Source organism: Ceratotherium simum, chromosome 17 (assembly GCF_057802395.1).
Source record: "Ceratotherium simum simum isolate JZ-2026a chromosome 17, ASM5780239v1, whole genome shotgun sequence".
Taxonomy (NCBI): domain Eukaryota; kingdom Metazoa; phylum Chordata; class Mammalia; order Perissodactyla; family Rhinocerotidae; genus Ceratotherium; species Ceratotherium simum.
The window spans coordinates 45,081,782-45,096,196 of record NC_141916.1 but is presented as its reverse complement, the minus strand read 5'-3'; the positions used below and the strand labels follow the sequence as shown (position 1 = coordinate 45,096,196).

At 40.4% G+C, this 14,415-nt stretch overlaps 1 protein-coding gene across 1 annotated transcript in view; it reads left to right on the top strand.

Moving 5' to 3' along the window:
• Window positions 1–14,415, top strand: part of PTPRO (protein tyrosine phosphatase receptor type O) — a 223,646-nt gene that overhangs the window by 195,841 nt on the left and 13,390 nt on the right. The window contains exons 19-23 of the mRNA XM_087442707.1: window positions 1,393–1,474; window positions 10,127–10,217; window positions 11,331–11,407; window positions 12,313–12,447; window positions 12,675–12,797. Coding sequence (XP_087298833.1) covers window positions 1,393–1,474; window positions 10,127–10,217; window positions 11,331–11,407; window positions 12,313–12,447; window positions 12,675–12,797 — 508 coding nt within the window. The remainder of the gene's footprint in view (window positions 1–1,392; window positions 1,475–10,126; window positions 10,218–11,330; window positions 11,408–12,312; window positions 12,448–12,674; window positions 12,798–14,415) is intronic.

Genomic DNA, 14,415 nt, shown 5'->3' with positions numbered 1-14,415 from the left:
GGACAGGAGCCCACATGTAGCCGTTGTTTTGGAAGGAGAGCAAGTCGGAAGTGGGAAAGCTTTTAACCAGGAATCATTCTCCCTGGGTTCTAGTCAGGGTTCTATGCTTAGCAGCCGTGTGATCTTGGACTACTCGCTTGACTCTCTGAGCCTTGACTCTCTCATCTGGAGCATGGAGCTAATGTGACCTTGTCTACCTCAAACATCAACCCAGCAAGATAACATATGTGAATATTTATGATCTATAGTATGTTTTACGGCTACAAGTCATTAATGTTATTATCATTAAGTAAAACTACTCAAGTTTAAATGTATTATCTTGGAGGTATAATGCCTTTTAAGATCTACTAAAATCTTAACCTAAATTTATCTATCAGATTAGCTAATCAACAACTTTAAACAAATATCTATTAAATACTATATATTTGCTAATAGGACACAAGACCACAAGTAGATGATATAAACTGAGTAACTTGCAACAAAACTAAGGGAAAGGCCAGCTATGTGGACCCTGCCAACGTGGAAAGGCCTGGATTAGATGACAGAGTGTGGTATCCTGCAGAAGCTTAGGGAGCAGGTTGAAATAGGTAGGCTGGAGAAGACATAAGCAGCCACAGTTAACTATAGGAAATAAACCTAATTTTTATCACACACAAGGTAAAGGAAAGAGGTGAGAACTTCTGCTACAGAAGCAGAAACATAAGGTGGGATGTGTTACTTGATTGTACCTCTGAACCATTTCAAAACTTTTATGGATAAGCAAGCCTCTAAATATGGCTCTCAGAGTGAGGCACTGGGACCTCTCTGGGTAGATGCTTCATCCCACGACCCTGCCTCTGCTCTGGGGAGACAGTGTAGCTAGCAGCATAATTCCTTATACTGGTAAAGCTTGTTTAAAGTTACAAGATTCTTCAGTAGTCAACCTTGTGAGGTAGGTATGACTATAGTATTTTATAGATGAGAATGTTGACTCTCAGAAGACTTAGGTAAATTCTCCAAGATCACACAGTCAATAAAGTAAAATCATAACTCAAACAGGCCTTCAGACTTTGTTCTTTCCCATAAACCATAGTTTTCTAGAAACAACACATATACATGTACATATATGAGTATGCATGTATATAATATTTCACTGCTAGAACAAGAGCCAATTGAAAATCTAGAGATTTATCCTATCTCAAGGAAGTTTAATATATATGGCTCTCTTTTTAATTACAATATGGTAAGGACTAGTAACTTTAACCAAATAAAAAGATGAATGCTAATCTTTGAGAAGTAAAATTTCTATTTTCTCCAAGAAAATTGTTCATGTTTGAGAAATATGGTGTTAAACAGTAGATAACACCTATCAACAGAATTTTTAAAACATACATTTCTTTGTGTTTGACAAAGCCCGGTTCAACTGGATGACTTTGATGCCTACATCAAGGACATGGCCAAAGACTCTGACTATAAATTTTCTCTTCAATTTGAGGTGAGTGGATGAAGTATTTCCTGCCTTCTCTGGTAAACAGGTCATAGGAATTGGCACGTTTGTATTGGCATCATTTCCCTGCTCGCAGAACCATGCTTGTGATGTGGTTCATAATGGGCAGGATGGTAATTGGGCTCAAAGGTGTCTAATCCACTGGATCGGTGCGATGTCAACCCTTAGCTAGTAGGTCAGGGCTTGAGTGCACAAATGAAGGGAAGGAGAGATCAGATGATGTACTGGGGTGAACAAGCATGGTGACAGGAGAAGCCATCATTGAAAACCAAGGCAATCAAGAGTGCAGGGGAAAGCAAGCTGAGGGTTGAGATGTGAAACAGAATTTCACTTCTAGGGGATTTTTAGTGTTTCTCATGCCACTTAGGCCAAAATAAGTGGTGGATGGTGAATGAAATGGACCCCCTTGTCTTCTGGGCACAGAAGAGCCTGGGGCGAGCTCTTATAGCTATAGGAGTCCTGGCATTCTAAGATTTCCTTGTGAGATTTTGTTTTCTTTTTTTGGTGAAATTGGAGAGAGTTACACATGGCTTGTGTAGAAGAAGAAAAAAGTTGTTTCTTTCTCTGAGGTCCACATATTTCCTTGAGTCCAAGACCATGTGTCAGAATAGATGGAAATGAGTAAGCCTAGGATGTCAGCGGCGTGAGGAATATAAGGTTCTCAGGTTTTCTTCCCATGAATTTCACAGCTCATAATACAGTCTGGATGGCCTCACAGCCTTCAGGTTTCTACAGCAAGGCTCAGGTGGCCCACGATTCAGGGAAACCAGGGAAAAGGGACAGATAAAGTGACTTTTCTAAATACTGTAGGTTTTTTTAAAAGTCTCCCAGGTGCTCTTTCCTGTGAAATGCCAAGTTGTAGAATGTAGCTGCTTTCTCCTCATTATTCATATTCATTTCTTCTTTGCCCTCATCAGCCAAGGACAGCTTTGGTCTGCAAGAAGCAGCAGGAGTCCTGGTGCGGATATTCTAGCAGGGAATTTAAGGATGAGAAGAACTTTATATATTATCAGATACAAAACTCTCTAACTACCACCTGTGTCATGAGAAATTCCACATAGAGCCTGGCTCAGTTGTCCATTGCATGCAGGTGCATAAGAAATTATAGATGCTACACCAAATGCTATGTTTCAAAGCATTTAAGTTGGAGATCTATGATGAGGATGGCATTTCAGAAAAGTAGGTGTCTTTTTATAAGAAAACATAAGCCAAAACTCAGAAAAAAATAAATATCTAGATAATTCTGATAATGGTGATGAAAATTATGATGTAGGTACACTTTCAACCTCATTGAAGCCACAGCATCTTAGTTCCTACAAGGTTACATGACCTGGGTGGCATAGCTAGGATCACTGCCTTTGCTGGGAGGATTAGGAGTACTTCCCAGTTTATGCCATCAATCTCCAGTATAACTATTACTGAGCTTCTGAATTGCATAATTATAACAAAAAGTTGAATGAATCATTTTCTGGTAAAAAGAAAAGATTATTGTAGTTGTGAGTGACTCACAAGTCAAACTAGTTTCAACCAAAAGAAAACAGAATTTGTTCAAAGGATAATAAGTTATCTCATATAATCAAAAGAAAGGTTAAGAAGCTAAACCAGGAGGAGGGCAGGGAAGCCACTCAGTCACAGGAACCAGGGGCCACACCCCTGCAGAGACCCCCTCTTTTTATCTCTCATCTCTGCTTCTCTCTCTGTCTTGGCCTCACTTTCTTTCACTGCAAACCAACCTCTTTCTCATAGTGGAAAACATGACCACCAACAACCTGAGCGTCACATCCTATAGTTTCCAGTTTCCAAAGGGGAACTATTGACTCTCTTTCTTGTTCATAGTTTGAAAAATAACAGGGGAGGGTTCTGATTGGCTGGCCTAGGTCATGATGTCCACTCAAATCAACTTCAGCCAAGGAGGGCAGAATCACATAAGACCAGGACAGCTCTTAGTGGAACCATATGGCCAAACCAAAGAAGGAGAGCATTATTCCCAAACAAAGAGAAGACACTGGAAGAATCAAACAATAAGTGATTAGGTCCTAGCTTCTCCTAGGGGGAGTTTGGGAAGGTGTGGGAGTGTTTTTGGTTGTCATAATGACTTAGGAGGAAGCTACTAGTGGTATTTAATGGGGAGAGGGACAGGGATGTTAATGTTCTGCAATGAGTGGGACAGTCCTGCACAACAAAGAATTGTCCCAGGCCAGTAGTATTCCGTTGAGAAGCACTGAGCTATACAGCCAGAGGATACAGAGGATACAGCCAAGCTTTATAACTCACGTCACTCATGTGTATTAGTCAGGGTTCTCCAGAGAAACAGAACCAATAGGAGATATATATGTGTGTGTGTGTGTGTGTGTGTGTGTGTGTGTGTGTGTGTGTGTGTGTGTGTGTATACACGGAGAGATGGAGAGATTTATTTTAAGGAATTGGCTCATATGATTATGGGAGCTGGCAAGTCTGAAATCTGCAGGAAAGGCTGGGGACCTGGGGAAGAGTTGATGTTGCTGCTGAAGTCTGAAGGCAGTCTGGAAGCAGAAGTGCTTCCTCCTTGGGGGACCACAATCTTTTCTCTTAAGGCCTTCTACTGACTGGATGAGGCCCATCCGCATTATGGAGGATAATCTGCTTTACTCAACGTCTACTGATTTAAATACTGATCCCATCTAAAAAATACCTTCACTCAACATCTGTACTGATATTTGACCAGGCAAACTGGCACTGTAGCCTAGCCAAGTTGACACATAAAATCAACCATCACACCATGATTTGAGGAAGTGTTTAGTATTTTTATTTATTATGAAGCTTGTTTTTCATATATTTTTGTTCTTTGAACATTATTGGTCACATATGTAACTTATCTGGCGCAAAGTCCTAATCTTGTATTTCTGCTCTGATGAGAAAATGCAAATTACTCTCCAGAAGTCTGCTTTAAATCACAGGCTCAGATTGTATGTTTTGGACTAACATTTGCTCACACAGTGACCCACTGGTCTGACTCATTTCCTTTTTCATTTGTCAGCCTTCCAGGCATTGCCAGCCCTCAACTCCACCCCATCCCCACATCCTCAGGTTCACTGTCAGGGTATCCTCATCTATTTTCAAAGACTCATTATGCTCCCATACCTGATTTCAGAGTGCATGTCAGACCTTTCACATGGCAGCCCTCAAATTTTCCTGAAATTGATAATTAATTGAGGCTTAAGGAAAAAATGTTTGCTGCTCTAATGGGTACCCAAGAGGGTTTTAAGATGGCTGAATCAGCTGGTCTAGCTAAATCCAATAGCTGAACAGTTATTTGTTCTGTTTATATTAATGCTTAATACTTGTGTTCATTTTGATGCTGACATTGAAATATCACACTCATATTGAGAAATTACATCATTTATAAGCATTATGCAAATTGAAATTAATGTCTGGATTTACATATATTACCAATACGGCTATAAGTCATACATGAAACTATACAAGTGGCTAATTTGCATTCACTGAATAAATTCCTTTTTCACTCTGCATCTGATTTTGGATCTGCTAGAAAGATTGATTATTCTTCGAAGGAAAATATACATCTTTTCTTAAGGAGGTTTGGGACCCAGGGATTGGATTCAATTCCACATTTCTTATGTCTCATATGGAAAAGGTTTTGAAAAGCCAGACTTTAGAGCTTGAAATCTGAGAGCCCATGAGACATACCTCATATTGCTCATTCTGCCATTAATTTTTGTGCTTTGTGTTTGATCGGGATGCTAGGGAAAGCCCTCACCATCTTTCTTTGTTCAGAAATGTGGCTGCAAAGATCAAAACACACTTCATTACCTGCCACATAGCTCACAAAAGATGACCTTTGATTTCTGGTAATAGCTCTCATTTGCAGCTGTTTTTACTTGTGTTTCAGTCCAGTTCACTGCCGACCTACCTGCATTCATCATTGAAATAAGTCACCTTGAACCCTCTCCAACAGTTCTTACACCAGGGGTCTTACTTGGTTCCCAGACCTGAGTTCTCTCTCCTCTCATTCCTAATTTCCTAGGTTTGGTCTCTGTTTCCAAGTGTCTGTATTAGTAATTTGTCCAGTGATGGGAGTGTTGCCCCTAAATCCCACCCTAGAGCCCAGGGCTCTACTAGCTGTTCCTAGAGTTTCCTGTGGTTGACTTCCTTGTTACCCAGTCTTCCATCACTTTGCCCAAGATTTCTTTCACGACTGCACCCCATTCTTCTTTTAGAGTACCTGTTATGGGTTGAATTGTGCCACTCAAAAGATATGTTGAAGCCCTAACCATTCAGTACCTCAGAATGTGACCTTAATTGGAAATACAGTCATTGCAGATGTAATTAGTTAAAATGAGGTCATACTGGAGTATGGTGGGCTCTTAATCCAATACAACCAGTGTCCTTATGAAAAGACACAGAGACAGGCAGGAAGAATGCTATGTGATGACAAGTGTAACTTGGGTGACTTGGTGACTTGGGCAGAGATGGGAGTTATCCAGCTGCAAGTGAAGGAATACCAAAGATTGTCAACAAACCATGAGAAGCTAGGAATAGGCAAGGAAGGATTCCCCGAGAGGTTACAGAGGGCATGTGTCCCTGCTGACACCTTGATTTCAGATTTATAGTCTCCAGAATTATAAGACAAGTAATTTCTATTGTTTTAAGCCACGCAGTGTGTGGCACTTTGCTGTGACAGCCCTAGGAAACTAATACGGAACCTCACTAAATACCTTGCTCTAAATCCCTTCTTCTCCTCTTGTATTTACCTGAATGTTACCCACCGGATGTTACCCACTTCCGTTAGACCTTTTCCTTGCCACAGATAGAACCTCTTCTGTCAACACCACTGGTCACATTGTTTCTCCTCACTTGCTCTGTGGTCTAGTAGTCTAATTCATCTGACTCTGATAGTCAACCTATCCCAAAGCAAACACAAGTTCTTATCACCTGCTGACATAGTTACAGACTCTAAAGCCAGAATATGACTTGTGCTCCTCTCAGAAGTTGCTGATGCATGTTAGGGACTGAATGTGTCCTCCCAAAATTCTTATGTTGACGCCCTAACTCCAGTGTGATGGTATTTGCAGGTGGGGTCTTTGGGAGATAATTAGGGTTAGATGAGGAAGGTCATGTGAGCACACAGTAAGACAGTGGTCACCTACAAGCCAAGAGAAGGCTTAGAATGAAATCCACCTTGCCAGCACCTTGATCTTGGAATTCCCAGCCTCCGGAACTGTGAGAAATACATTTCTGTTGTTTAAGCCGCCCAGTCTATGATCTTCTGTTATGACAGTCTGAGCAGGCTAATCAGTGCATGTGGTTGTGCTTTGCTTTTCAAGACTTGTTTGCTTCAAACCCAGCCAACATGACATAGACTGCCACTGGGCTTTGGTGACTGGATTAGTTTCTCAGGGCTGCCATAGCAAATTACCACAATCTTGGTGACTTAAAATAACAGAAACTTATTCTCTCACAATTCTAGAGGCCAGAAGTCCAAAATCAAAGTGTCAGCAGGGCCAGCCTCCCACTGGAGGCTCTAGGGGAGAATCCTCCTTTGATCTTCCAGCTTCTGGAGGCTCCAGGCACTCCTTGCCTTATAGCTACATGACTCTCATCTACGCCGCCATCTTTATGTGGCCTCTCCTCGCCTCTCTTTTAGAAGGACACTTGGCATTAGATTTAGGGCCCACCCAGAATGATCTCATCTTGTGATTCTAAACTTAATTACATCTGCAAAGACTCTTTTTCATAATAAGGCCACGTTCAGAGCTTCTGGGGGTTAGGATGTGGACGTATCTTTTGGGGGACTACCATTCAACCCACTACAACCCACTATGGATGACTATGTGGCCTAGAGGAAAAAAAAACAAAAACACGATGATAAATTATAATAGAAACAAAACTGGCAAAAGAAAATTCAAAAATGATTTATATTGTTTCAGGCCATCACCTCAGACTTTGCCTTGATGAAGATTTAAGCCTCTGGAGTTTCCATATGGTTGGAAAGAAAATCACTGCAAAGCTACTGAACTGGAAGCTAGTATTTGATTTTCCACTTAGTGACAGGCTAAATTACAAAAGATTGCAAAGCATTTTGTGTATACATGCTGTTCCTGCTTTGCTGCGATTCAGCTTTGGCAATTTACATTTACGGTGTTCAGCCAATTAAATCTCTCTTATTAACTTAGGGCATTTACAGCAGGGAGGCAACACACAATTAAAGTTCTATCAGTTAGTCAGCTTCCGTATGTGCTCCAGCTCTCAGCCTCAGTCTGTTTCCACAGTGTCTTTTGTATCTGAGCCCTTTTCCTGTGGCTCATCAGTCTGTCCTCAAAGCGGGGGACTTTGGGGAGAGTTGTTGGTCTGTTAGCACAAATGGCAAAGGAGGGAGGAATTAAGGAGCCAAGCAAAGCAAAACAAACAAAGAATCATAACAGCAGCATTTCACAATCATAATCAATAGCGCTGCATTAATATTCATTGAGTTTAATCATTCCGTTTGATAGTCACTATATGCCAGTGAGGTCTGGAGCTATTATTAGCCTTATCTTACAGATAATTAAACTGATGTTAGTGAGAGTTGAACTTCTTTTCCAAGACCCTACAGTTTATAAATGGTACACCCAAATAAGCCAGCCGTTTTGACAAACTATCCATAAAGCCCTTCTCTAAACGAAATAGATTTCTAAAATAGTCTAAGCAATAGAAGTATCACTTAAATAAGCTTATTGCTGCCAAGAGGAACTAACCTAAAAATAACACCGATTTGGTTGAAATTTACTAAAAATGTTTTGTTTCTTACAAGAACAATATAGTCAGTCTTTGAAAACCCTTTAAAATGGAAAAATCAGTTATAAAGTAACAGTGACAAGCTGTTTAAAGGCATTTGACAAGCAGGGATTTTGCCTGAGATGGAAAAGCTTTTAATTTTGTGAATCGAAGATAAAAGTCAGCATAGTTTAAAAGTCTTTACGATTGGCTTCAGCTTAGGCCAAAGAGCTTGAGATTTTGTGATCTTGAAAAAACAAAAGCGATGCAAAACCAAAGGAAGATAGAAATCTGGGCAATTTAGGTTGGTTCATCAGTGTTGACTGCAGGTTTGCATCTCAATGCCAGTAAGCACATTAAGCTACAGAGGAACTTCTATGGGCAAGAGCAGAAGGCCTCTAAAGCATATGCTTTGCAAAGAGCTCTTGAGTCAAGACAGAAAGGGCATGAAAGAGATATCCCTGTTCAGTCTCTTAAAACATCGCCAAATGTCTCCAACCCCCTTCAAAAGGTTTTCAAAGACTCTCCAAAATTCCTCCACCAGAGAAGTATTCCTCCAGCTTATGATTCTTTGAAGTAATAATTGGGAGGAATTATGAAGAGGAAAACTTGTTCTCAATATTAACTTCCTATACGAGTAAACAAAATTTACAGGTGGTCTCTCTACTGCCTTAGTTAATGGTCTCATAGAAAGATGCATACTATATAGGTAATCCCATTTGAGGATGGTTATAAATGCTGTTTACTAATATTTTCCTCAGATTTTTACAGGACTATAACTAGATCTGCTGCATTGGCTGTGCACTGTACAATTCCAGGGAGTACATTCACACAGACCACAGAGAAATCAAGCTGGCCTGACTACAACCACTTGGTCCTATCAGACTCGTGACATAGCAGCTTAAAAACCCCCTTTTCCAATGACATTACCTTGTTGCAGTGTGATGGTTGTCCATTTATATAAAAATTGCCCTATCAATGCACCTTCAGATAGTAGGATTTATAAGAGTACTGAACCATACAGGCAGATATTTGAATATTCTTCTTATTTTTACCCACCCACTACTGATTCATTTATTTTGAGGTTTCATTACCAGATATTTAGTTACTGTCAATGTTACATCTTGTAACGTGGAGAATGCTCCCTATTCATTGCTCCTCACTCTTTCTTTTACTACCTTCTCTGAGGCTCATCGCCTGCAGGAGAAATACCTACACTTCCTCATAGAATAAGAAATATTTATGCAAATTGCATAAATTTCAGTTACCCTATATCTCCAATAATCTGGAACATACTTCTGTTTTCAAATTTCCCACACCTGGAGTGTGATACACATAATTCTTACCTCTCCGCATGATCACCAAGGTATCCAAGGTATTTATGTATTATATTAGTTGGCTATTACTGTGATAATGCTGTACAAGCATTATATAGCATAAATTTCAAAATCTCAGCGACCTGCAACAACATTGATTTTTCTTACTCATGGGTCTGTGGGACAGCAAAGCAGTTCTACTTCAGGCTATGGGTCAGAGTCAGGCCTGCTCCGTGTGTCTCTTCATTCTGGGACTAGCAGCTTCCCTGGGCACGTGCTTTTCACAGCAGATGGCAGAAAAACAAGAGGGCAATCCAAACTAGGCAAGCACATTTAAAGCTTCTGATCTACTCAAGTTCATTGGGCAAAGCAAGTTGACAACAGTAAAGTGAAGAAGTATACTCTGTCCCAAAAGGGAGCTACTATGACTTCGTATGTCAAAGGCAGTGTGATAATTCCTTTACAGGCAGAGAGTGAAGAATAATCCAACAGTGAACAATGAACCAATGCGAACAATAATCTAATCCACACCATGTACAGAAATCTCAAATCTATTCTCTGTCATTTACAGGAGTTGAAATTGATTGGACTGGATATTTCACACTTTGCTGCAGACCTTCCACTGAACCGATGTAAAAATCGTTACACAAACATCCTACCATGTAAGACTGTCAACAATGCCGATCCTGTTCATGTCTTTCAAACGCTGAAAGGTTGTTACTGCAGATTAATCAGTTTGACTAATCTCTGGTCAGACCCAGTTGTGGTCTGGATCCTCAAGGCTATCTCTTCCATTACATTGATCATATTCGTGTTTTGATGTTATTAGATCTTATCATATGTAGGAAGTTTTAATTATTATGCTTTTAAATGAATTGTCTCTGAACAGAAAAGACTGACCATTTGGCTCTTTGGAGATCAAAAATTCTTAGCCAAATTAGGGATAAGATAATATGTGCTCTCCTAAACTGTTTTCAGTCAATTCATTGACAGTGGAAGGAGGCAAATGGAAAGGGAGTGCAATGTGTTAAAATGCCTCCTCTTCCTTACTTTTGGCAGCTTCTATTGTTACTTAGCATTTTGTAATAAAAGCAACATTCAAAGAAAAAGTAGCATGAAGTACTTAGAGGACAATTAAAATATATTCCAATATAGATTTAACTTTTCTCTCTGCTACACTCTAGGGGGAGCTGGGAAAGAATGGAAAAGTGGAAAGAGGAAGGCTGAAAAAGTTCTAGAAAAAGAACTTTCTCCTTAATAAAGTTTCTTGATAAACTTAGGTAGTATTATCATTATAACACGTTACATCTGTGCACATTTCATAATTTACTTTTCTCACCTGAAGTCCATTTACGAAAAGCCCATGCAACTCCATCTTCTCTTAGAGAAAAGGCTTCCCAAAGGTAGTGAATTCTCTGAATGTCCCTAGAGGAAATGGAAATCATGGATTTAGGCTACTTTCTTTAGCCTTCCACACAATCTACCAGATATTTTTGTTCCTGTAAATATTCTTCACAATTCTCTCCGAAACCTGGAGACAGTTCTTCCAAGGACAGGGGAGCTAGTGGGGAGAAGATAGTGATTGAGACATATTTACATATTTGTTTAAATAAGAAACTAAGATTGAGGTATGGCTAAAATATCAAGCTAAAATAAACTTTATCTACCTACTCTACCTACACTGACTATTTTGACTTGATGTGGGGAGAAAGAGTCAAGACAATTCTTCCTCCCATTCTGATTTTTAATATTTCCTTTCTTCCTATTCTCTACAGATGACTTTAGCCGAGTGAGATTAGTCTCCATGAATGAAGAGGAAGGCGCAGACTACATCAATGCCAACTATATCCCCGTAAGTAAAAAAAATAAAAAGTAAATAAATCAGGCATCCAGTTTCTAGCCCAGCCAGAGGAAGACCATTAGGGCTACAGGGATGTGTCGAACAGTTATAAAGAGAGCCATTCTCCACCCAGCAATCCAACTCTAAAGAACAGTTTCCATTATTCCATTTCAGAATAAAGAAAAGGGGAGAAAAAAGCCCAGAGATTAGTAATGTTCAAGTTTCTTTGTAAAGGCCTAGTGAAAGTAAAAGTAAATAATTAAATACTAAAGATCATCTTTCTTGTGTTTAAATTTCCGTGTTGGCAAGTAACTCAAAGGGCTCCCTCTGAGCCCCTGTGCTTTTAAAATATCTATAAAGATAGTGATTTTTATATGAAAAGGTGTGGGTGTGATTTTATAAGCTTTCAGAAAACAAAGCTTAAAATCCTATAGGTCAGGGGCTGGCCCTGTGGCTTAGTGGTTAAGTACGCGCACTCCGCTGCTGGCGGCCCGGGGTTCGGATCCTGGGCACGCACCGACGCACCGCTTCTCTGGCCATGCTGAGGCCGCGTCCCACATACAGCAACCAGAAGGATGTGCAACTGTGACATACAACTATCTACTGGGGCTTTGGGGAAAAAAAAAGAGGAGGAGGATTGGCAATAGATGTTAGCTCAGAGCCAGTCTTCCTCAGCAAAAATAGGAGGATTAGCACAGATGTTAGCTCAGGGCTGATCTTCCTCACACACACACAAAAAAAATCCTATAGGTCAGTTACTCTGCCTCTTTGAGGAAAAAGGAGAAAACCTTTCCTAGGTGTGTGATCCTTTGCCAGGTTTATCCCCAGTAAATTGGCAGTTTTTTCTCATATGTGGGGAAGAGCATTTGGTGTTGACAGTGGCTCCTTAGGTGACAACTTTGTCACTTATCTTTCAGGGATACAATTCACCCCAGGAATATATTGCCACACAGGGGCCACTGCCTGAAACCAGAAATGACTTTTGGAAGATGGTCCTACAACAGAAGTCTCAGATTATTGTCATGCTCACTCAATGTAACGAGAAAAGGAGGGTAAGTGCCTAATGGGGTTCTCCTCACTTAGCAGCAAAACCTGCCCCAGCCACTCCGTGGATTGAGCACCTACTGTGTACCGCAGACTGCTCTACTCGCTTCATTTTTCATCCTCACAGTAGTCCTATAGAGTTCTTCAGAGGCAAGTTTTTGTTTTCCCTGAGTGAGCCCAGACTATTTCTTCCCTAGCCTGTTTGTTTTAAAAGGTTGTGTTATTGTCCCCTCAGGTGAAATGTGACCATTACTGGCCGTTCACAGAAGAACCCATAGCTTACGGAGACATCACCGTGGAGATGGTCTCGGAGGAAGAGCAAGATGACTGGGCCTGTAGACACTTCCGGATCAACTATGTAAGTCACGAGCACAAGTTTGGGTGCTGTCCCCTCACTGAGGGAAACCCCCAGATGTCAGGAGACCAACCCGCCATCATGTAAGACGATGAGAGCACTTCAAGAGAAAAATCCCACTTTTAATGTCCTTGTTTCCCATTTCATCAACAATGGCATGGATGAAATGTTGGCCTGGAGAGCCTGAGGAGATGGAATAAAAAGTCTGTGCTGTTCCATCTCAGATTGGCTCAGGGCAACAGAAGACACAGTGAAACATTGCTCACCGGGCATGATTGAGGAGGGAAGTGTTCTCATTACTTGTACTAACCATAAATGAGTACAATTAGGATATACAAGGCACACTTAAATTGTAAATTAAACACTTAAGCCATGATTTAGTAGTTTGAATTTCCTTTTGTTTGGCTTTTTTCCTTCTTTTGTTCTGGTTTAGTTTTTATTATTTAAAAGGTACTTCCAAGCCTTATTAATCATGGTTCCATATCTCTTTTGAAATGCTATTGATTTCTGATTGTTAGAATGTCAGAAAAGTCTATTTTTCCCATAAGCCCCCTTACCCCTCTGGTGACAAGCCTTTAAGCTCCTGCTGAACGTTTGTGTGGCAGGCTAGGTGATGACAATGACATCAACCACAGTCACCCTGTTGCCCTCCTCACACAAAACAGTCACAGAACATTGGAGGGAATTTTTGCTAGTATTCTCCACTTGAACATGCTCTCTGTTGAGGACAAAGTTTACTAGGAAAGTCCTCATTAAAATGTTCTCTGCTTAGAAACAACCCGTCCTAACACTGTAGGTCAGGGGATGGCAAACTGTGGCCTGTGGACCAATTGACCACTGCCCACGGGTTTTGTAAAGCCTGTGAGCTAAGAATAAGTTTTACATTTTTAAATGGTTAGAAAAAAATCAAAAGAAGAATAATATTTCACATGAAATACTATACAGAAATTATATGAAATTCAAATTCCAGTGTCCATAAATAATATTTTACTGAAACACAGCCACACATGTGTGTACTTGTCTCCTATGACTGCTTTTGTGCTACATCAAGCCTGACTAGTTACAACAGAGACTGTACGACACATAAAGCCTAAAATATTTACTGTCTGCCCTTTACAGGAAATGTTTGCTGACTCTCAATGTAGACAATGGAAACAAAGATCGTCCATATCAATACAACATAAGCACTCATTAACTAGCCATTTATTGATATTTGCAAGAGTTAAATCACTTCTTTGCCACTGTAAGTTAACAGTGGCTTTTGCTACAGTGAGAATTTGGCAAATCCCAGTATGATTGTAGCAGGCTGTGCTTCATGCTGTTCCCATTTCTTTGAAATGCCCTTCTCCTCCTGTTCCCTGAACACATTCCTAGTCAAACAGAGTTTCAGCTCAAATGTCACCTCGTTTGTTAAGCTTTCCCTGGTCTCAAGAGAGCTTTATCCCTTGTCCCCTCTGCTCTAGTCTCATGTATATTGCTCCATCACATTACACCAGAGAGGGTTGCAATTCTCTCTTCGTGTCTGCCTCCCCAGTACGCTGAGTTTCAGAAGCAAGTACCCTGTTTTAATAATCCTTGTAATCCCAACCCTTAGCCATTTAATAAGTCTTGTGGAATTAAT